Raw genomic sequence first — 23,366 nt, forward strand, 5'->3', positions numbered from 1 at the left:
GCTGCTTGGCTTTCACCTGGGCCTCCCGCGTATGCCCTGTTTCCCTTACACTACGCTATCACTTTGCGGTGGTGGGGCTAGCGGGCCGCGGGTGACTCTGGAAGCACGCGAATACCTAGTACGCTGCAGTGGGGGCAGAGCCGACAGAAGACAAAGCTTTGTCTCTCATTGACTTTACACGAAAGACCAAAGAAAAGCAATTTCTGCCCCTTCCCCTCTTACAACCCACCCTGCACCCCAGTCCTTCCCCAGCGGGCTGAAGGCAAGAGAAGAGGGCCACAGGCAATGCACAAAGCCAGTCTTTTTCAGAATATAAATAGACATGCTGAAACCCATGTAAAATCCAGCACCGGGGCCAGGCTGAGCTGTCTCCAGTGAGCAGGAACGCGTCCACCTATTGCGTGCGCAGGGCGTGTGCTCCCCGCTCCTCCTGTTCATGTGCCGTGTAGAAGAGGTGGCACTCAGGGTCTCCGCGGATGGTGGGCGCTCCCTGGATCACTTTCCCTGTGATGGGGTTCACACACCAGCACTCTCCTCGCTGACCATTCACAGACATCTTGCACTGGGGGGGGAAGAGGGCGGGATGGAAATGGTTATTGGGTGGAAAAGACACTGAACAGCAAATTGCTTCAGAGCCCACATGTCGGAGAACTGGCTTCCAGCTGAAGAATGAAATCAGAAGCCTGGTAAGAAACAGATACAGACGACTCCGCTTCTTACACTAATAATAATTAACACTGACGTTTACAGCCTGGATCCATCCCCACAGACGGATCCTGACTCCTCCCAGTGAGGAGAAGCTTGGAACCAGTCTGTCACATTGACCCATGACAGAGCTACTACGGGCCAGGGGCAGAGGCTTGAAGATGGGAGTGTTTTGTTCAGACCCATCTCTAATGAACATCTTCTGGCTTTACTAGATTATCTTTTTCCTCCTGAGAGAGCCCAAGATGCTTTTGGGCTGTACACACACACACATACTGCAACGCAGCCACCTCTGGGGTGGAGAATGGCAGCCGGCACACTGGTGAATAAGCACTGGCCAAGGGCACCAAGCAAACCCTGCTCTTACAAAAAGGAGCGCGGGACCTTTAGCGTCTACACAAAGCAGACAGGGCAAAACATCCCTGTCTGGATCCTTTCTCAAAGTGAGCCACTGCCACCCACATCCCCCTGAGGCTTCTGAGAAGCGCCGCTTCTGGAGGGCCAAGAAGTAGGGTGACCCCCTGCAAAGGAATACTCCCTCTCCTGCCTGCAGCAGCTTAGTGCCAATTCTGCGGCAGGAGTGAGTAGCACCCTATGGGGCCCGATGTCCTTAGCAGCTGCACTAGGCCTCATGGGGAGCGTACTGCCCCAATGTCTTTGTGCAGAGGAGGAAGGAATATTTCTCTGCTCCTGCAACACTCTGGCTCCCTGCCCCTGTCTGGAGAGAGCCCTGGTGCCACAGGCCCAGGCCCTGCCTGTGTGGCAGCACCAGGTGCCCATGGTGACTGGCGCGGTCAATACATACGGCAGAGGTTCATTCGGAAAGACTTGGAGTTTGTGTACGCGTTAAAGTTGAATCGGAGCCACTTTCTGCAGTGGGACTGAGGGACAAAACACAGGCCATTCAGGAAAACAAAGGGAGTCCCTCATGCGAGGCACAGGAGGGACTGGAAATGCTTTTGTTGGCAATTAGGCTTCCAAACTCGGGGCAGCAAACGAAAAGGAGCTGACCTCAGGGCACTTGGCTCTGGAAACGCAGATGGAAGGAAAGTGGGCTTCAAGGTGACCTTGGACTGCTGGGCCAGATGGAACCCAAGAACAGCCACGAGCAGTGCTCCAGGCTCGGGGATGGAAAGCTCCCAGAGAGAGCTAAAGCCTCCTGGACAAGCTCTGCAACAGCGCTAACAACAACATGCTGCCCTTCCCCACCAAAGATCCCAAAGCACTTAAACAAGTGAGCTTTTCGCTGTCCCCAGGAGTTAGGCCTACTGTACCGATGGGGAAACTGAGGCCCACAGAGAGGTAGGGACTTACCAGGGCCACACAGCTTGTCTGTGGCAGATCCAGGAATAGAACCTGAGACCAGGCCTATGCATTAACTACAAGACTAACCCTTCCCCGTTGAAAGGGCATGGGCTGTGGTTTTGTGCCTACTCTTTGGGTGGCATTGAGCACGCCCTCCTCACCACACAGCAGCAAGAGGGCGTGTGGGCATTTACAATGAACATCCTGCAGGCACTCAGGGTCCAATCCAGCAGCCCTTACTCTCACGCTAGGGTCCACAGGGCTGCACTGTTCAGATAAGTAAGGGCTGCCCAGGTAGGTGTTTGGCTGGAGTGCGATTTTCCAATGTACTCCATGTTATCCTAACTCTGCTTTCATTGACGTCAGTGGTACTGCACTAGGAACCATGTTAGGCCAATGCTGAGTGCAGATGAAAAATCGCACCCTTAGGCCTTGTGAAAATGCCCCCGTTACTGGACAGCACTGGGCTGATGAGGATAATTAATGAAGCTGCTGCGTGTGCTCTTCTAGCTAGGTCTGTATTCTGCCCTCCCTTTTGGGGAGGTACAGCTCTCACGCTGCCCCCACCCTCCCCATCTCCAGCCAGTCCCCAAGTGTGGGCACCCAGCTGTCAATGGGAGATGCACTCACTCAGGAAATATCAACAACAGGTTACTTGGGCCAGTATTTTGTTCACGTTATGGGAAAATGCCAAGCAGGCCCGGGGGCCATGAGTCTGGGGTATCATCCCCTTTTGCCTCCAGAAGCAGGCTCGGAGGCCCACAGCTCAGCTGCAGGACCTTTCTACAGGCTGCCCCTGCACCCACTGAAACCAAGAGCAAAGCCCCCATTGACTTTACTGAGGCAGGATCAGACCTAATGAGGGCTCTGTCCTGCAAGGAGCGGGTAGTCTTCTGCAAGGGCTGAGTGCTCTCAACTCCCATTAAAATCAATGACAGCAGGATCAGCCCAGATTGGACCAGAAGTGAAACCTTCCCCAAGCACAGGGGAGGCCAGAATGGAGCAGCTGGCCTGTCTCACAGTTCTCTCTTCACTAGGGCGTTCGGGGGAAGGATTCGCTGCTATTTCCAGTATCTAGCCATTTGTCCTTTAGTGCAAAGCCCCACCCATGTCTCGGGCATGGTCTCCTCTCAGAAATCCACCTTAGAGTGGCTTTTTCTTCGCAATGCAAGTGAAACCTGGACTGCATGGGGTTTATTCAACAGCCTAGATTCCTTTAGACAGATAATCCCTTTCAGGGGAATTAGCCAGCTCGATGGGGTGTGGTCATTCCAAGATAATTACAGCCCTGGAAATCCAGCTGGGCCTTGTGCCGCTTCATAGCCCCAAGGGCAAGGAGTTGAGATTACCTCAGAGCCACCACACCCTTCTGTCATCTCACATCCACAGTGGCCAGTCCAGACCCCAGCTCAGCAAGGGAGTGGCTAAGGGAAAGTGAATGATGGAGCACTGGGCCATGTCTTCTTAAGGCATCTCCTAGGTATTGATAATACAGAGGCCACTGAGGGAATGGCCAAGTGCAATCCAAAGTGCTCCTACAGATCAGTCCTACATGATCTGGGTCCCGGCTGCATGAGACTCACCTCTCTCCCAATGCGACATCAGAGCAGTTGAGATTAGATGGGATGCTCTCTCAGGTGCCAACTTTCACACGGTAAATAAGCCCCCCGACTTTCACAATAAGCCATAAATCAAGCTAATCCCATTTCAAAACAAGGCTAAAACAAGCCAATCCCTAAGAACCCCAACACTCTATGTGACTAGATCCCCCCGGCGTGCAGTCTGGGACTGTGGTGGGCCTGCTGTGCACCCCTGACTCTCTCCCCACCTTGCCCCTGCTTGCTGGGAGCTGATCAAAAAAAGAGAAGCAACAAGCCAAACAAGCAACAACCTACAAGCCAACAAGCCAATTAAGCCAAAAACAAGCCCAATTTCAGCGTTTTTTTGTTTGTTTGTTTTTTGCAGGTTTGGCATGTTGGATGCTCTCCCAAACAGTGGCTAGATTTGACCTTTTGGGGACAAAGCATTCTCTACAGAGGGTGCCTGGCTATGGAATTTGCTTTGCCTGTTGGTATGACAGTGCTGACAGTTTATTGACCCTACAGGCTAGGGTGTAAAGCTCATTTGTTCACTTCAGTTTTTGGCAGGGATTGGAGGGAAGATTGTCATGTTATTCTAGTTACAAAGAAGATACTGCACAGATAGGAGGGAGTAGAGAGAAAAACAAAAGATATGATGAGGAGGTGGAGGGATTGATTGATGAGTGGCAGTGTGGCCTAATGGCTAGAAGAGTAGACTGGCATTTAAGAGACTAGGGTTCTATTCCTAGCTATGCCACTGGCCTGCTGAGTGACCTCTGGCAACTCACTTAACAGCTCTGTGCCTCAGTTTTCCCGCCTGTAAAATGGGGATTGACCTTGTTTGTAAAGTGCTTTGAGATCTGCTGATAAAAAGTGTTATAAAAGAGCTAGGTATTATAGAGAGATTAAAAGAATCTCTGCCCAGCTATCTTTGAAGGGTGAGACACTGAGGAGGAGGAATTATTTGGGGTGATACACATGTGTAATGGAACAAAATAATGAAAGGAAAAAATTAAACTGAATGACAGGATATGGTTCCTATCACGGAGGTCTAAGGAAAGTGATGGAAGCCTCTTTGGGAATTTTAAAACTAGACTGCATGCTGGTGACACTCCCAATTTCAAACCTGATTCAGAGCAAGAGTGCCAATGACTGAGTCACCAACACTGCTTTTCCCTAGCTTCGGGTTTTCTACTCCCACCCATCACCATAGCACATAATCCCCTAACCCTGTGCTGGGCCGCAGCACCTGTTCTTTCGTGTGTAGGCCTTTCACCTGACCCTGCTAGCTTATGGCTAGCTTACAAGATCACAGAAATCCCGTTAGTGGGGAGGGGCTGGGGCAGGCTGGTGGCCCGACGTTCACACTGGTCTCCGGCTGACAGATGAATGGCAGGCACAAAGTCAAGAGGCTGATTTTCAAAATAGCAGACATTTATCCTAGGACAACGTTCAGACGAAACGATTTGTGTTACACCACACAACAGATGCAGCTATTTTGTCTAGTGGATGTTGCTTGACTACTCGTCGTCCGCACTCCTGTTCCCTGATTCTTCCTTCCTATTATAATTATCAGCGTATATATAGATTCCGCTCTCCTTGCTCAGCCCCACAAAATAAATACAATGCAATATCCAAGCACCTGATCAAATGCATGTGTAATAAAACATCTCTAAATCTCTTCCTGTCCTAACCCTGGTCCTCCCACTATCTATCTCCTCTTTGTTCATTATTCCTTGCTGTGCTATTACATCATGCCTCCTGGGGACCGCCCCTGAAACGCTTTCAACGGGCACTAGCAGGTGACTAACAGGGCAGAACAAAGCTAGCCATTGGGGATCTGATGGGCTCGGGGGTGTGGAGTAGCAGTGAGGGTTCAGGCCACTCCATTCTTGTTACAAAGGACAAGGAGAGACACGCATGCCGTGTTGTTGTAGCTGTGATGGTCCCAGGTTATTAGTGAGACAAGGTAAATTTAGATTAAAGGAGGAGATGTGGGCATTTAACATGGATTGCTCCAGTGCACCTAATATTTATTTATTTTTATTTAATGGAGATGTCCTGTCTCCTAGAACTGGAAGGGACCTTGAAAGGTCATTGAGTCCAGCCCCCTGCCTTCACTAGCAGGACCAAGTACTGATTTTGCCCCAGATCCCTAAGTGGCCCCCTCAAGGATTGAACTCACAACCCTGGGTTTAGCAGGCCAAAGCTCAAACCACTGAGCTATCCCTCCTCTCAAGAGCACCCGATGTTGGTGGATAGAGCCTGTTCTCGATCCCTGTTGATAAATGCTTCTTTGAAGCCTGTAGTAAGAATTTGGCTGAATGGAGAATTGGCCTTTATAACAGTTTCCCATATCCAGATTGATTTACCTTCTAACTGACTGCACTGATCGATGGTCAATTGTATTCACTTTGACAGGTATGCATGGCACGGGTTTGCATGGAAAGAGGCAGTTAGAAAATTATTTTTTAAATATTCCTTTAAATATTAGCACCCAAATGGTAGCACGTGTTTTCCAAATACAGAAGATGACACATTCCCACCCCCATCAGCTCTCTGTGGAGCCAGAGACTAAACATTGCTGAGGCTAATATGCTGAACTGTAATGAGATGGCTAGTATGTGTACGTATTGCATTGCCCTCTATTGAATGGACTCAGAACTGCTCAGCTGTGTGTCAGAAGCCCTATACTGATAAAATCTAATGGAGAGGCTCCTTGAACTTATATGCTAGGGACTTGTCCTTCTGGAGCAGGGTAGATGTGAGTTCTATCCCCCGCGGCTTCTGTGATGCTCCACATGGCCATGGTGTACTGCACAATAACAGTCATGATACTCCTAAGTGACTATGGATTCAGGGTGGGGAGGGACAATTTTGCATCTTTATCAGTCTTGATAGTTATCAACATTTAATTCCACATTCTTGGTTTTTTTAAAGCGTATACACTTACATTTTTGTACTAGCAGGAATTTAAAAATCCCCTGCAATACTAATTATGTTTTAACCATGTAATGACGGCGGAAGTCAAGATTCATAAACAATTCAGAAATAGTCACAACTCAGATAGCATAATAATTTCTTAATCGTTTGTTTTTAAGCACCACCAAGCAGACTGTGCTGCAAAACACGCACAATGATTCTGTGTATCCCACTGTCCTGGCATTGATGGAATTACAATGTATGTTTAGGCCCCGCCTCTTCAGCTGGGGCCCCAGTGCGTGTTTATTCACAATGCAGTACATGCACCCAGGAGCAAAAAGATAACGGGCCTCCCAGTTGCCCCAGTTCCCCTAGGGAGGGAGGGCATGCAGAGTGATTCCTAACCCAGCTACATGGCACAGCTGGACTCTGGTCTAGCTCTCCAGTCACAACGCCAAAGGGAATTGTCAAAAGTCCTACTCCCCCTTCAGGTGTTGAAAAGTACTGCACGGTGTCTGCCGCTACCTTTGCTAACTGCTGCACACCACAATGTTACTCATGCCTAGAAGTCTTGTAAAGGAGCCTTCTATTATTATTGCCGAAGAGGCTGTGTTTGTGGTTAAAGCACTGTATCTAAAACACCCAGACACCATAAAGCCACAGGTTCAAGACATGGAAGGGCCAGCTCAGTCCTTCCTCTTTCTGAGGCTTATTCCCCGAGTCTGGTGCTGGGTGCAGGAACGGGCCGTGTCTGTCTGTTCTGCAGGCACATTAAAGATCCCAGAGCTAAAAGCTGAGGTTTTCCCTGGTGTCCTTGGCCAATGTTTTCCTTCCCTGTGCAGCGGTGTGATAACGCTGGGTGCCGGGGCCCCCAACAAAGGTGCTGTATGTATGTAGGTTATGAAGGGCTTTGGGATGAAGGGTGCAATATAAATGCTAAAAGCAGAGGGCATAGCCGGCCAAAGTCATCCTTTTCCTGTGTGGCCCAACCACCTTTCTTACTACAACTCACTAGCCAAGGGGTCAAACCCATCTACTGACTGAGTGGACTCTGGGCCCAGTAGATTTCTTCAGAAGGGTGACAGATCTCAGCCCAGAGCTTCTGTGGTAGGATGTACCCCAGGACTCCAATTCAACATCCTTCACAGAATCCTGGTAACTTGGAATCGGCATCACTCTTGTGGTAGAAAACTATTGATGTTTGGCATAAATCCTTATACCCAAAACTTACTGTCATCCCTTCAGGGTTTCCACAGGCTAGGGCGTCTGTAGGGTTGTACAACACACCACAGAACTGCCCTCTTTTTTCCACAGTTTAGTGGGGCCCAATCAGACCAAAGGTCTGAACATTAAATTTTTCTCCCGTTTTGGGGAGAATGGGAGACTAAAACCGTTCCTCTTTCCTGTGCCAAGTCACAAGTATGTAAGTGTGGAACTCTGCAGTAAAAGGGCAGCACAAACATATGTCTAAGTAATTATCAAACAATGCTGCTAGGATTAAGGAGCTGGAGGAATTGGTTTATGGGAGAGAGCAAAAGGAGTTAATGGGTGGTGTCGGATAACCTTTACACAAGCATGGGAAGGGCTTGTCAGAGAAAGTAAAGATTGCACACCCCAGGTTACAAACCAAAAGGACTGGGATGAGAAGAAAGAGGAAGTTAAGGCTCAATATCCAGAGAAACTTTCAGGCAGTGAGATCTGGAAGGCTGTGGGATAGTCTCCTAAAGGAAGGGGTGGAAGCCCAATTGCTCTGGACTTTTAAGAGTAGCCTGCACACAGCACTAGGGAATAATCCCGCACCGGCCCCTGGGGAAAGATTAGCTGTGACCAGCTAGGGCTCTTCTGGCTCATATAAATGCTAAGTAAAATGACAGTCAATGTCCCTAGCTCCTATCTAGACATATGGCCTGGCTTCTATGGTCCAGTTTTGGTCCCCCCACTACAGAAGGGATGTGGACAAATTGGATAGAGTCCAGCGGAGGTCAACGAAAATGATTCAGGGGCCGGAGCACATGACTTACGAGGAGAGGCTGAGGGAACTGGGGCTATTTAGTCTGCAGAAGAGAAGAGTGAGGGGGGATTTGATAGCAGCCTTCAACTACCTGAAGGGGGGTTCCAAAGAGGATGGAGTTCGGCTGTTCTCAGTGGTGGCAGATGACAGAACAAGGAGCAATGGTCTCAAGTTGCAATGGGGGAGGTCTAGGTTGGATATTAGGAAACACTATTTCACTAGGAGGGTGGGGAAGCACTGGAATGGGTTCCCTAGGGAGGTGGTGGAATCTCTATTCTTAGAGATTTAAGGCCCGGCTTGACAAAGCCCTGGCTGGGATGATTTAGTTGGGGATTGGTCCTGCTTTGAGCAGGGGGGTGGACTAGATGACCTCCTGAGGTCTCTTCCAACCCTAATATTCTATGATTCTAGGATTATGATGAAGCATTGCATGCTAGGACCCATGTTCTCCCAGGACAGCACCTACGTACACAAGTTGAGGGCTGGTGTGAGTTGCTCTTTTGTTCGCCCATGTTCGCCCATGTCCTCCAACGCAGGAATAGCTGAACAATAACCTCAAAGCAACATTGAACGGTCAAACCCAAAGCGAAGGCGCACGCTTGCAGCGGCATGCACTCAGGATAGCCCAGCAGCTCTCCACACTTGCCTGTTTGAGATTGTAAAAGCCTTGCTTGTCACAGTTGGGGATGTGCAGGGAATAGAGGTGCTCCAACGGGCCACGCTCATCTGGCAGACGCATGGTTGAGATACGTTCCAAGACCTGATCCAATTCCTGCTGGCAGGGGGTCTGAAAAAAGGCCAAGAAAGCGGAAAAAAAAAAAAAAAAAAAAAAAAATCAGGGAAACAGCAGGTTTCAGCCAAAACAAAAGAGAGGACAAATCCTTTCCCCTTTCTCTGACGTATGCAGGGTAAGGTCAAGGCCCCTGACAGCCACCTAGCAGGAAGAGGTATTGTTTCACAGTTCTCACTCAACACAGCCTTCAGGTTGCTCTCAACAATCAAAGAAAAAAAAAATCCCTTCAGAGGCACTTGGAGCATTTACCAGCACCGCTGATTTTTCGTTTCGGGGCCTTCTGTCAAGGTCACTCGACCTTCAAAGAGGTTCCCTCAAACATTGTGACATATTGGCAAGTTGCCCTGGCACTATATTAGCATGTGTACTTACATACAGCAATCAAGCCTTCATACACAATCATCTTAATGTTAGTCTTTGTTTGTATTTCCCCGATAGATTAACAGAAACTGCCTGTGGATTGAATTCACTAGCAATAAAATACCCACAGCAACAGCTTTGTCTTTAAGCCAAGTTTACTGGAGGTGCAGGGGCTTCACATTGACCAAAGTCACAGCTCTTTACAAACATTACTGCAGCAGGCTGGGATTTTCAGTGGAATTTAAGGGAGTTAAATGACCAACTCCTATTAAATTTCAATAGGATTCAGGGGCCTATCACTCTTTAGACACCTTTAACGATTCCAGCCTTAGGCCTCTATTAGGTAGAATTAAAAAGACAGAACTTCCAGAGGTAATCCAGGCTGAATCTATGGGTTGGATCTCAATGCAGTCTCCTGCAATTTTACAGAACTCAGTGGGATAAAAACTGGGAAAACACCATAACGGAGAAATCGTAGACTGGAGGCCAAATGTCTGAGAGTGGCATCACATCATAGAACTAAAGACACTATGTGCACCTAACAGCTACAGAAATTGACTGGGGTTTTTTTGAAGTTGTGTATATACTCAATATTGCGGCTGCTGAAACAATTGGCTATATGGTACAACTACATTTTTTATCTAGTTGTTAATATAATATCCAGGTGAGCCTATCTGAAAGCAGAAGATTTTTGATAGTTAAAAGTCCCAAATATGCTAAACCCAGATATGCTAAACATTCGTATGCCCCTTCATGCTTCGGCCACCATTCCAGAGGCCATGCTTCCATACTGATGATACTCATTAAAAAAATAATGTGTCAATTAAATTTGCGACTGTACTCCTTGGGGAGAGAATTAGGTCTCCTGCTCTGTTTTACCCACATTCTGCATATATTTCATGTTATAGCAGTCTCGGATGATGACCCAGCACATGTTCGTTTTAAGAACACTTCCACAGCAGATTTGACAAAATGTGAAGAAGGTACCGATGTGAGATTTCTAAAAATAGCTACAGCACTCGACCCAAGGCTTAAAAATCTGAAGTGCCATCCAAAATCTGAGAGGGACGAGGTGTGGAGCTTTCAGAAGTCTTAAAAGAGCAACACACTGATGCAGAAACTCCAGAACCCGAACCACCAAAAAAGAAAATCAGCCTTCTGCTGGTGGCATCTGACTCAGATGATGAAAATGAACATGCGTCGGTCCGCCCTACTTGGATCGTTATCAAGCAGAATCCATCATCAGCATGTCCTCTGGAATGGTGGTTGAAGCATTAAGGGACATATGAATCTTTAGCACATCTGGCACGTAAATATCTTGCAATGCCAGCTACAACAGTGCCATGCGAACACCTGTTCTCACTTTCAGGTGACATTGCAAACAAGAAGCAGGCAGCATTATCTCCTGCAAATTGTAACCAACCTTGTTTGTGTGAGTGATTGGCTGACCAAGAAGTAGGACTGAGTGGACTTGTAGGCTCTAAAGTTTTATTTTTGAATGCAGTTTTTTTGGTACATAATTCTACATTTGTAAGTTCAACTTTCATGATAAAGAGATTGCACTGCAGTACTTGTATGAGGTGAATTGAAAAATACAATTTTTTTGTTTTTTACAGTGCAAATATTTGTAATCAAAAATAAATATATAGTGAGCACTGTACACTTTGTATTCTGTTTTAATTGAAATTAAAATATTTGAAAATGTAGTAAACATCCAAAAATATTTAAAATAAATGGTATTCTATTGTTGTTTCACAGCTCAATTAATCGCGATTAATCTTTTTTATTGCTTGACAGCCCTATTAAATATATATATTTTAGGATTTAGGCCCTGTGTTATATTGTTCATTTTCAAGGAAAATAAATCTCTAATTAGTGATGTTAGTTTAGCTAGGGTGCCTGGGAATTTGCTGTAATGGAATGTTACTCGGTAAAAAGAAAACTGTAATTGCTAATTCTGCGTGTGTAGCTGTCTTATGGTGAAGACTAGTACTTGATTCCTAAGAAGAGTGAAGAAAGTGAATCCTATTATAATTTCCACTTTTCATATTTAGAGTGTTCCTATAGAAAGCCCAGCTGTTGTATCTTACAAGGATATGAATTCATCATCTGTGCAGACACCTTAAGTCAGCCAGGAGAGTTCTGTAGCACAGAAGGGTAAGTAACTCCATTTACCTCCCCTCTATGTAGGTTACATGCCACTGGAGGAGAATCACATCAGACTATATTTCTTTTAAGATGCTCCAGTGATTCTTCCCTGTGGCCTCCCTCTTTGGGTTTTGGGTAGTTCCAAGGCCCATTATACAAGGAATGTCTGACTGCACAATTTCCAACAGCCCCTACTAATCAGCTACATTTTTCCATTACTTGGCACAGCCTGCAATTTGCTGCCACCCTTTCCCTTTTCTACCTCCCCTTCGATTTGGAAAATGCAAGGCCACCCGTGAGGAGCGAGCTCCCCAGGCCCCTCACAAGCTCCCAGAGCACAAACGCTTTGGAGTTTGTCTTAAAACAATTTTAATGCTCTACTTTGCCAGTCTGTGTCAAAAACTTTCAGGGACTCAAACTCTGCTCGGCACAAGGCCAGGCAGAAGGCAACTAGATCAGTGTTTCTAGCAACTATAAACATACAGAGCGGGAGGAAAGCCCCTTGTAACATGGCTGCTCCAGGATGATCCAAAAGATGTGAGCACAGGAGTGGCCTGTATCACCTCAACTCAGCAAACCGGAGAATATCAAAAACTGAATTAGAAAAGTCAGCGCTGGAGGGAGCAGAGACTGCCTGGGATTCTCACTTCTGCTGCGTGAACTAAACCAGTGAATTGACTGATATCCAGGATCATTTAGGGGCAAATTCTCTTTCCTGTGTCCAGCCAGCATACCCAGTTTGGGGCAGGGGAACTTGCTGAGGATCAGGGGGTTGAAAGATTCTTCACTCTCCAGCCTCAGGGCTGTGGTACATACATACATACATACATACATACATACATACATACATACATACACACACACACACACGCACACACACACATGGCGGAAACCCCTGCCATGGGGGTGGGAGATTAATAGAGGATCTGCATATCAATGGATCTGCTGGCTTTGTCTTCAGTCCTCCTTAAGCCCACCTATTCCTCAAGCTCCCTGCACAGGGCGGTGGAAGGAGTCCCAGGGGACTGGGCTTCCCAGTGCACAGGGGGTTTATGTAGCAAAACTGCCCCAGTTCCACCAGGCTCAGAGCCTCTCCAACACCCCAGTGGTGAGCAGGATTTACCCCCCACAAAGAACGTGTGTCGCCCTAAAGGGACACTCGCACCGCGTAGGCACTGCAAGTTAGGGTTTGATTAGCAAGAGAGGGAGCATTCACGGACCCTACTAGGAGTGGACATGTTTTCATCATCCTTCCCCCTGCACCCCAAACGAAGGGCCCGATTCCAGGCTCCACTGCAGCCCCTTTGTGGCATCTGAGCCACCATAAATAGGACACAAAGCTGGCATAACTGGCAGCTGGCTAACATCCCCAGCACCAGGGAAAGGGTGTCCAAAAAAAAGGAGCCCTTCAGAGAGGTGTGCTGAGGGAGTCTCCTAGGCTGGGTGAGGGGGGACTGGTTGGTGCTCTGCCCTTGGAACTGTTCTAGTTTACACTCTAGGTCATGCTGGCTCCCAGACCTGCCCAGACACCGAGATGGAAAGGCAGCATTAAATCACCTTTGCCCCTCTCCAGGAATTGTGTATTCTGTGCTGCCCCCTCAACCTCACCCGGATCTGGATTTAAACAAACATTCTCCTGTAGTGTTAGATGCCCAAACCCAGCACTGCAGCGGTTAGATTTACCCTGGCAGTTCAATGTTTTTAATGAAAGCTTCAATTCTGCAGGAATCAGCAGTTTAAACCCCTGCTTGGCAGGTACACCTCTACCCCGATATAACACTGTCCTCGGGAGCCAAAAAATCTCACCGCGTTATAGGTGAAACCGCGTTATATCGAACTTGCTTTGATCCGCTGGAGCGCTCAGCCCCGCCTCCCCGGAGCACTGCTTTACCACGTTCTATCTGAATTCGTGTTATATCGGGTCGTGTTATATCGGGGTAGAGGTGTATTTTAAACCCCTTCTGTGTGTGTGTTTATACTACACCCACCACTGTAGTGTCTAAGCACCACTGGCAAGTAACAAAGCCATGCACATTGCAGCAGGATTTCTCTAGGCTTCCCCCACCCGCCCTCCACCCTAGGGACAAGTTTTCCCCTCTTCTTGCCATACACAAGTCTAAGCCTATGTCTAGACGAGAGACCTGAGAGCGACACAGCTGCACCACTGTAAGATGTCCCGTGTAGCCACTCAATGTCGACAGGAGACAGCTCTCCCACTAGCATAATTATATCATCCCCAATGAGCGGCAGGAGAGCATCTCCCAGAGACATAGTACTGTCCACGCTGGCGCTTCTGTTTTTTCCCCACACCCAAGTGACATAAGTTTTACAGACAAAAGTGCTGGTGTAGACACCGCCAAAAGGTTTTGGTGGTTTTAAATCAGGGTCTCCGGAAACAAAGCCTGTTGGGCTGATAAACCATGACTGACAGGTGACAGACCCAATCCCTTTCCCCTGCTTCTCCTATTTTGCATTGATTTCCCTTTAAGAAGATGACAGCTCACCCAATGGTGAGCTTTCCCGATGCTCCCTCAAGCTCCCCACAATTTACATACCCAGCCAACAAGATGCATGGTGGATTAGAAAAGATTTTCATGACAGCCTCTTAGAGTTGGTATGGCAACTTCCACCTTTTCATGTTGTGTGTGTGTGTGTGTGTACACACACACACACATACATATACATACACACACACACACACACACACACACTTACTTACTATATGTTCAATTCTATGCATCCGATGAAGTGGGCTGTAGCCCACGAAAGCTTATGCTCAAATAAATGTGTTAGTCTCTAAGGTGCCACAAGTACTCCTGTTCTTTTTGCGGATACAGACTAACACGGCTGCTCCTCTGAAACATGACAATACTGTACAACAGCTACACCTAAATTGTCCACTAGAGGGACGAAGTGGCCACTTATCGAGATCCTTAGAGACACATCCTCACAACATGGGAAAGGGGACGAGGGAGGAATCTTCTCCTGCCAGGCTGCAGAATATAGGCAGAGCTGCTCATCAGAGGCTACTTCAGCCAACCCTACACACTCCATTCAAGCCCCCACTATGGGATGGAAGACTGATGGATCCATACAGCTGGAGATTCATAGGCTCATCCTCCCTCCCCTGGCCCACGCATACCATGCAGGTATACACTCCCTACAGGACTTCCCTGAGCCCAGATGCAATGCCTTGCACAGAAGCATTGTACTGGCTCTTCTAAGGCCATGAACACTGGGGACAGGACTTTTACCAAATGTAGCAGGTTACAGTGCTCTTCCTCTGTAATTCAGAAATTGCAGCCTGCAGACATAAGGGAGGACCATGGCCTGTTGGGATCTGTGGTCTCTGTGGGGCATGAATCTATAGGGAAGATGACAGCCCACTGGCCAATTTATAGAGTGCCATCATTGCCTGTAGGATTTATTTATTATTTGGCGTATGCAATCTGGGAAAGCCAAGCCACAGCATTTTTATCAACCAAGTTCAAGGCACGAAGGCCTCCAGGAAACTGAGTCATTTTGCAGTCCTCAACAGTATGCGTCATGGTTTGTGGCTGCCCACACTGACATAGTGGACTGTCTCTAAAACACCAGCGAAATTCTGCTGCAGCACAAATTCCATGCCCGGTACAAAACCGGTTCAGAAGGCTCCATTGCCTTTGTGGTCAATCAAATCCGGGTTGACGTTAAGTGGGGTCCGAGACAAGATCATTATTTGTCACTTTCTCTGCAGACCATGAAGCTTGCCACGTGTCCTTTACCATAAATCCCTCACCCAGTAAACGTATCTACATCGGGCGCCGTGAGGGCAGATGACCATGTGGTGGGCTACAGTGGTCTTCAGTGAACTGAAGTGAACCTGTACTGTACAAGGATAAATCAAAGATTCCCACAGGGATGTTCATTGGAGTCATCTAGAGAAAAGGGTGTGGAGAAACCAAGCCTTGGACAAGGAGCCAATTCACACCACTGTCACCTACTGCTGTTTAGGAGGAACAGGTCCTGTTCCTACAAAGGGGGATACTCTGCATCCCTTTTAGTGCATTGCTGCATAACGCTGTAGAATTAAGGAAAGCAAGGCCTTCTCACTAGCACACAAAGTTCATTATTTGTGTGTTTGAGCCCAGTTTCAGGCCAAAACAAATGTTTGCTTCATTTGTTTGCCCTTTTTAAAAAATGCTTGTTGCAAATGCAATGATTGACATTTTCCCCTGGGAGTCTGCAGCTGGAACCAGGCTAATGATGATTCTCTCCCAGCCCTCCCCCCCCTACCCCCATTAACACACTGTTTTTGCCAACTGACCCTCATGGATGATGGCCGTAATTTCTTCAACTCTTCATGGTTGTGATGGTGCTTGATGGCTTTGCCCATCTGTCTCTGCTGTTCATTCGCTTTCTCTCGCATGACCGCAAGCTCCTTCATGCCAGGCTTCATGGGCTTTCTCCCACCACCTCCACTCACCACCCCGGGTGTGCCATCCACATAATTCCCCGTAAAGACTTCTTCAGGCTCGTCCTCACCATTGTCTGCATAAGACAGAAGGAAGGTAAAGAAAAATCCCAATCATTCACACAATTCCTTCCTGGATTGTTTCAAGGCTGGCACATTACCAAGCCACAAATGCCAAATTTAAAATCACATTAGCCCTTTAATCTGGAAAGTAAGGATTGCTCCTTTCATTAGGGTGTAATTACCTCTCTAAAAGATAGTTTAGAGCAGAGGGGGAAATCATTTCTGAGATACTCTTGCTAGTTTTATTTTGCCCTTCTAAATTACTTACTTAGGCATGTACTTTTCCCATCAGAAGTCCAGTTGGGTTTACGGTGCCAATTATATTTCAGCTTCAAAGCTTAAAACTGAAGTGATTAGTAACGATACTTTGGGTCTATCTATCATCACCCAGTGTATCTACAGGAATACTTACTCCATATGTGTTAAAGTAAATGTTCAAGACTGTTCTCAGAAATAGCCGCCACTGTTTTACTAGTGCCATAATTTTTTGGTAGAACCTGCCATTTCAATGATACTTCTTGACAGGTCCAACTTCAACCAAATATGCTACATTTGGCTACTTCTCTCCACTCCAACACAAGTGCAGGTGCTTTGGGCTAAACATGCCACTGTTTTCAGCTTCAAGACCTAAAATATAATTTAGCAATATCAGACTCAAGCAGCAAGAAAACTCAAGGTTACAGTTGGGCTTACTCCAAAACTCTGCACACCTTTTGGTTCTCCTACAACAGAATGTGTAACATTTTGTGATCAATCTATTCCTACCTAGGTCATGGTTGTCACTCTGCCGCAAACCACAACCCTTATGCCGTAGCAGTGGGGGTAGAACTCCTGTTCTCCAGCTTGCTTCAAAAGCACAAGCCCTGACAAGTCTCGCTGCTAAAAGAGAACCTCCACTAGCTGTTGGCAGTACAGTGCTGTGGGGACCCAGAGGAGCAGTTCATCTGAGAGTAGTGGAATGCACACCCATGAACCAGTCTAATATTTGGTAGATTTTCCCCCATTCTTTAAGAGCCTGGAGCACATATTAGTTACCGCTGTGACAAAAGCCAGGCCTTATTCATCTCTCAAAAAAGACATGCATACAGTATCTTTCAACATGTAAAGAACCAAATATAGGACTCCAGCCTTTAAAACCTACAGCATGTCAGCAAATACCAGTAACTAAAGCCTGAAATAATCTGGGATTCGTGTTTACAGCTGGATGTAATTTCACTTTAAGCAATCCAGCATTTTGGATGTCAGCAATGGACACAAAGTGAAGTAACGTTAGAACTGTGTGTGATGGAATATAGGTGCATGGGCTATAACAGTTCACATAACAGTCCTAATTTTACGGTTCTGTCCTGCTTCCTAGGAGACTAAGCTTGTAAAACATTTACATATTTCCACAACATGATGTTACCTCAGGACACAAGTGTGCTGTCAGGACACAGAGAGAAAATAATAACAACTTAATGCTCTCCGTGCCATCCTAGGAGCTGGCCAAGGATTACTTTCTAATAATAATCTTAATTGTTTACACATCAAGGTCTCCAATTTAATTAGAAACATATGATGGTGTGGGGGGACAATGACAAATTAAATTGCCTTTAAACTGAATAGAATTAAAGGAAAAATATTGTGCCAAACCCCAGCTTTCTGAAAGCCCTTCGAGGATTTTAGCCTTTTCGTGTTATAAAGCAGAACTCAAAACATGACCAAGTTTTACCCATTTCCTATACATAATTAACTCTAGATGTTGGTAAATTACAGTTGAGAATGAGTGGCATGCCTGCCAATAAGGTCAGGATTTAAGAGAGAGAAAATGAAATGGTGCTATTTCACTCCAGCTTCTCCACTGCTTCATTCAGAAAAAAACATGAGCACGAGCTAATGTAAAGCAAGTAAATCTAAAGCAGGGCCAGCCAGTCCTTTCCTGATCAACTCCTGTTGCTTCCTGCTTCTCACTGAAATATATATAAATTTGCCCAAGTAAGCATTGTTCTAGTAAAACAAGGCCAGATGGTAAACATCTTGTCAGCTGGTTCATTCACAAAATCTGCTTCTGATCTTTTCATGCAATTTTTATTCCCAAAGCTAACAAATATAAAACCAAAGAAAACATTGGATGTGAGCGCACACGCTGGAGATGGGAGAGAATGGTTTTGGAAACAATGTGATCATAAGAGTTAAACTGCAGCAGGAGCCAGAAATCTCTAGCTGGTAGAGACTGCATCCCTTCCTCTCCGACGCAGATCTGTCCATGGTGATCCTTGCTTTCATCACCTTTGGACTGGACTCCTAGAACATGCCCTACCTGGGGCTGATGGCGGGGGCTATGTGCAAGCTGTTGCAACTTTTCTTAGGGCACGGCTGCAGACTCTGTACTGGGTCCCTGTTCAGTTCCAGTTCTTGTCAAAGCTGCGGCCTGACAATGCAGCTGACGGACATCAGAGTGAAGCTCTTGTGAGGTGGGGACCTGCAGCTGGGTAATGGGGGCGGGAGGAAGGATCACCATAATCAAAGTTCGGATCTTGATTCTTTCAGAGCATCATGGGGGACATGCTTCTTTGCATAGGTTGTTCCTCAATAGAGGAAGCGACAAAGTGACCAGCCTGGTTTTTTTCCCATTTCCCTAGATCCGGGGTTCTAAAACTATATTTGGTAGACCCCAATGGTCCATGGAGTATTTGCTGGTGGCCTCTGAAGAGCTGGCTGGACATACGGTGCTGGCTTTCCTTGTTCCCAGCTGCTGCACTGCGTTAAAAGTCAGCGACAAGGACTTTCGCTCTACAATGACCGAAGAAATAAGAGCTAAACGAAGAAGCAGAGAAGATGGCCCATGTTTGGAAAGCAACGGGAGTCCTTTAATACTTGTAATGTGTTCAAGATGTGTGTGTGCACGCGCATGGGGCAGATTGGATTGGATTAGGATTACATTTGACAGCATCCATTTCAAAGAGAAAGCAAACATCCCTAGTGCAGGAGTCAGGATGCAACAGCAAAAGCTGAGAGAGAAAAAGGGCTCAAGGCTGGAAGAGCACATAGTAGACTTTGAGCTAAATAGTGACTTTTTACAGCCAAATATTTTTTTAAATGCTGCCTGAGAGAAGCGATTCATTTTGAAAACCATTATGCATCTATCCAGGAACCAATTTTGCCACCCATTGACCCTGAAGTATTGGGTGGGGCAAGCACTGGTTTGCCTTTGTGATACATCTCTAACCCATTTGTCATACACCCTTCTGCCAACCAATTTCAATTTACACTAAATAGATCTACTAAAAAAAGCAGTGCTAACATTCAAAACAATTATGTTTTATAGTTCTTCATTTTTCATATGGCGTGTGGAAAACATCTCCTGTTCTCTTTTGGATCAAAAGGTAGAGTGTTTCACACTGGGCGAGGTCACTTGTGGCAGAAGTCAAAGCAGATAGCAGAAGTTCTACCGAATATGCATTGATGTGGAGTCCATGGAATACCTGCCTGTGCGCCAAGAAAATGAGTTCTTACAGCTTTCTCTATGGAAAATTCCCATTAGCTTCAATAAGATTAAGATTTGGCTGCAATTAAAGCATATTTAAAATGTACATCAGCTAATGTCTGTAATGCATTACACAGTCTGACCAAAACTTCCAAAAGCAGGCACCAATTTCCATTGCTTCAGTCTTTGGGAGGCCAATTCCAGCTCTCTAGAGGGCTCAGGTAGAACCCCTCTATAACACTGAGGCACTCAGAATCAGTCTCACTGTAACAAAAAGCATTATTATTATGACACCGTTTACGAATTTTATCCATTTCCAAACACATCTGAGTTGCAGGTTGGACTTGTGCCAATAGCATTCCTTCAGGGCAACAGCTCCAACCTGAACCATGAGCTGCCTGGGCAGCGTGCAATTTGTTACTGTCCTTCCTTGGAGCACCATTCTGTGTCTATTTGTTTTTCTTTAGCAAGAGCTCACATGCACTGACACAAATTCAACAATTTGTCTATCTCACATGTTTACAGAATGCCTAAGTGCTGATGTAGGCCCCAGTCCTGCAATGAACTCCACTCACATGGACCCCAGCACTCACCCAGAGACGCGTTAACTTCAGTGGGGTTCTGCACTTGCACAGGGAGCTGCTTATGGTGAACTCACTGGAGGATCAGGGCCTTAGAGGCCAAAAAGTATCCATTATTTTCTCTCTTTAATAACGGCACTCTGCTTACTACAGCACATGTCATCTGAGGACATCAAAACATTTTACAATTAATTAACTAGGCCTCACAACACCCCCAAGAGAGAGCTATTGTCCCCATATTGCACATCAGTAAACTAAGGCACAGAGACGTTAAGTGTATTGCACCAGGACACACAGCAAATCAGTGACTGAGGAAGAGAACCCAGGAGTCCTGAATCCTCATTCCCTGCTCTAATCACTAGCCACACTCCCACCCACAAAGACACAAGGGAGTCATTATAAATAGGAAATCAAGGCAGAGCAAAATGCCCAAAGCGCCAGTATTTAGAGCTAAGCTGTCTTTTTGACACTGTTTTTGAATGAAAGCCATAGGGATGGCTGCAGAAAGATTACCTGGAAAAGGTGGGGGAGGGAGCACATAAACATCACACCCACCCGTCCAGCTGTCCCCTTGACTCTTCCGAAGTCATCTTAGCGTTTTCAGGAGCAACCTGGGGAAAGGTTCCTGGCAGTGGCTCCAGAACAGATTTTGCTCATGTGGAATTCAGATAGCCGAGAAAGAAGTTGGCAGCAGCAATCATACGTGCACACACGCACCCACACAAAAGCCCCCACTTGTTTGCTCACGGACATTGCTCACAAACACCGGGCTTTGATTTGATGCGCGTCACCTTTTATATTCCACCCGGTCTTCTCTGGAAGACGGTTACAATTGTTACAACTCCGGTACCTCTGAAGTCAGGAGTGCTGCCAGCTTTTCTGCCGCCCTAGGCAGCGGAAGGTCCCGCCCCGAAATGCCGCCCCCCACAGAGGCGGCGGAAGGTCCCGCCGCCGAAATACCGCCGCGGTCACCGCCCCCCAAATTGTAGTGCCCTAGGCGACCGCCTAGGTCGCCTAATGGGTTGCGCCGGCCCTGTCTGAAGTCAATGGATGTGTCGCCTTTGCCTTTTTAGTTCTGTTCATGCAGAAAGCAGCCCAGAGACTTCATAGCAGGCAGCACCCTCCCTTTACAGATCTCTTCCCCCCCCCCCCCCCACACACACCCTTTTTTGGTGCCCAAACATTCACTCAGTGGCACGGTATAACCATAATGTCAGATTCACCCGCTTGCCCACAAGTCATCTGAAATGCTCTATTTTCAAGCAGTTCGTTGGGTTTATAACCGACACAGAACGAATATGAGTTCTGCTCCCATCACGGATTCCTGGTTCACACCTTCCCAGGGAAGAGCTTGTGTCACCTGGACCACGGTCTCTCATCTGCTGTGGGAAATGTGATAAGGCCCCTTTCCCCTTAATTGGATACGGTATCCTCCCCTCCTGTTCTAAAGTATCGTGCAGTGTTGCTGTGTGATGGGGCCATGTGCCACCGGAGGCTGCTGCTGCAGTAATTTCATCTCTCATCCTCAGCTATGTGCTAATTTTCACAGTCACTACCTCCGGTTCCGTTCGCTCTCCTGCCTTGGCTTCGACAGTTCTGTCCTCTCTTGATTCTCCATGTACCGGTCAGACTGCTTCCTCAGAGTCTCCTTGAGCTCCTACCACCAATGTCCAACTAGATACCTCCGGACTCCATTCTGAGCCTCTTTTCCCTTTATAGTCTCTTTTGGATCGGCCTCAAACTCCTGTGGTTTTGGTTACCATTTTCCTGCCAATAACTCAAATCTAGTGCCCCCCATTGTGTTATCTATCTTGGACCCACTCTGTCCAGTCTCCATCATCTCCCCCGGATGTCCTACTGCACTCTCAAATTTAATACGGCAAAAAATTAGTTTCCTGTTTCCTCCCTTCCCACTATCTTCCCTATCATGCAGGCTCCAGATTCAAGTATCCCTACTCCTCTGCTTCCACATTCTGGCTCTTACCAAACACTGTCACATTTTCCTCTGCAATCCACATCTCCTCCCTGTTTCCATTGCAAACCCCCTGAACCATACCTTGACAAACTCTGGTCTTGACCACTGCCCTCCTCCTGTGTGGCCTATACAAAATGCAGCTGGTAAATCGGTCTTCCTTGCCCACTGCCCAGACAATGTTACTCCCTTCTTTGAAGCCTCTTGTCCTCCCCATCAAACTCAAGATCCTCATTCTTACCATCAAGGTTGGGCAGTGCCCTCCACTCCAACAAATCCCAAATGCAGTGCCCTCCACTGCTCAGCTCTCACTTCCACCTGTTCCCCCAAGCTGGACTCTAAAATGTCCCTCCTGTATCCTTCTCCCATTCAAGTCTTCCATGCACTCCCTGGGACTCCTTCCCCTGTCTTGTGCCCCACACACCCACTCTCTCTTCATTCAAATCCCTCCTTAAAAGCGCACTTGTCCCATGATGATCCACAGAAGGAACCTGCACTGCTTTCAGAGAAGGGTTTTAATCCACCATTGATGTATCTGAACTGTACTGTTTGTCTAGTTTAGTTTGTGAGGTCCTTGGGGCAGATTCCATAATGTTCTCTAGGACTGCACAGTCCTTGTGTGATTTAGTTGATGGAACTCATTAAACAATCATTCGTTACACGTGCACGCACACTCACTCACACAGCCTGATGTTGCAGTCTTGGCATCCATCAAACTCCCATTTAAGTCAAAAGGTGTTTAAAAGCTGCCTGTGTGAGAACTGGTGAACAACCCATAATTTGTAAGTGCTTTGAGATCCTTCTGGTTGAAAGGCACTAGATAAAAACCCATTATTTCTACTGTCCGCTCTGTACAGCCTATCTATGCAAGCAGGGAGTGAATGATTAAGCAGGAGAACGGTATGTTCTGGCAGGTCGTTGCTTAGCAAGTGCCTCTTCTTGTCCCGGGCTGCTGGCACAGGGGTGATCCAAAGGGTACCCAGTGCTCTCCTTTGGCTGTAGCATTC

The 23,366-nt window shown here is 46.9% G+C and overlaps 1 protein-coding gene across 1 annotated transcript in view; it reads right to left on the bottom strand.

Moving 5' to 3' along the window:
* Positions 1 to 394: 394 nt before the first annotated feature.
* IGFBP2 (insulin like growth factor binding protein 2) overlaps positions 395 to 23,366 on the bottom strand; it is a 114,781-nt gene continuing 91,809 nt past the window's right edge. The window contains exons 2-4 of the mRNA XM_065413286.1: positions 16,131 to 16,354; positions 9,170 to 9,310; positions 395 to 562 (exon numbers count right to left, since the gene is read on the bottom strand). Of these exons, the coding sequence (XP_065269358.1) occupies positions 395 to 562; positions 9,170 to 9,310; positions 16,131 to 16,354 (533 nt within the window). The remainder of the gene's footprint in view (positions 563 to 9,169; positions 9,311 to 16,130; positions 16,355 to 23,366) is intronic.

This window comes from Emys orbicularis, chromosome 11 (assembly GCF_028017835.1).
Source record: "Emys orbicularis isolate rEmyOrb1 chromosome 11, rEmyOrb1.hap1, whole genome shotgun sequence".
Classification (NCBI taxonomy): Eukaryota; Metazoa; Chordata; order Testudines; family Emydidae; genus Emys; species Emys orbicularis.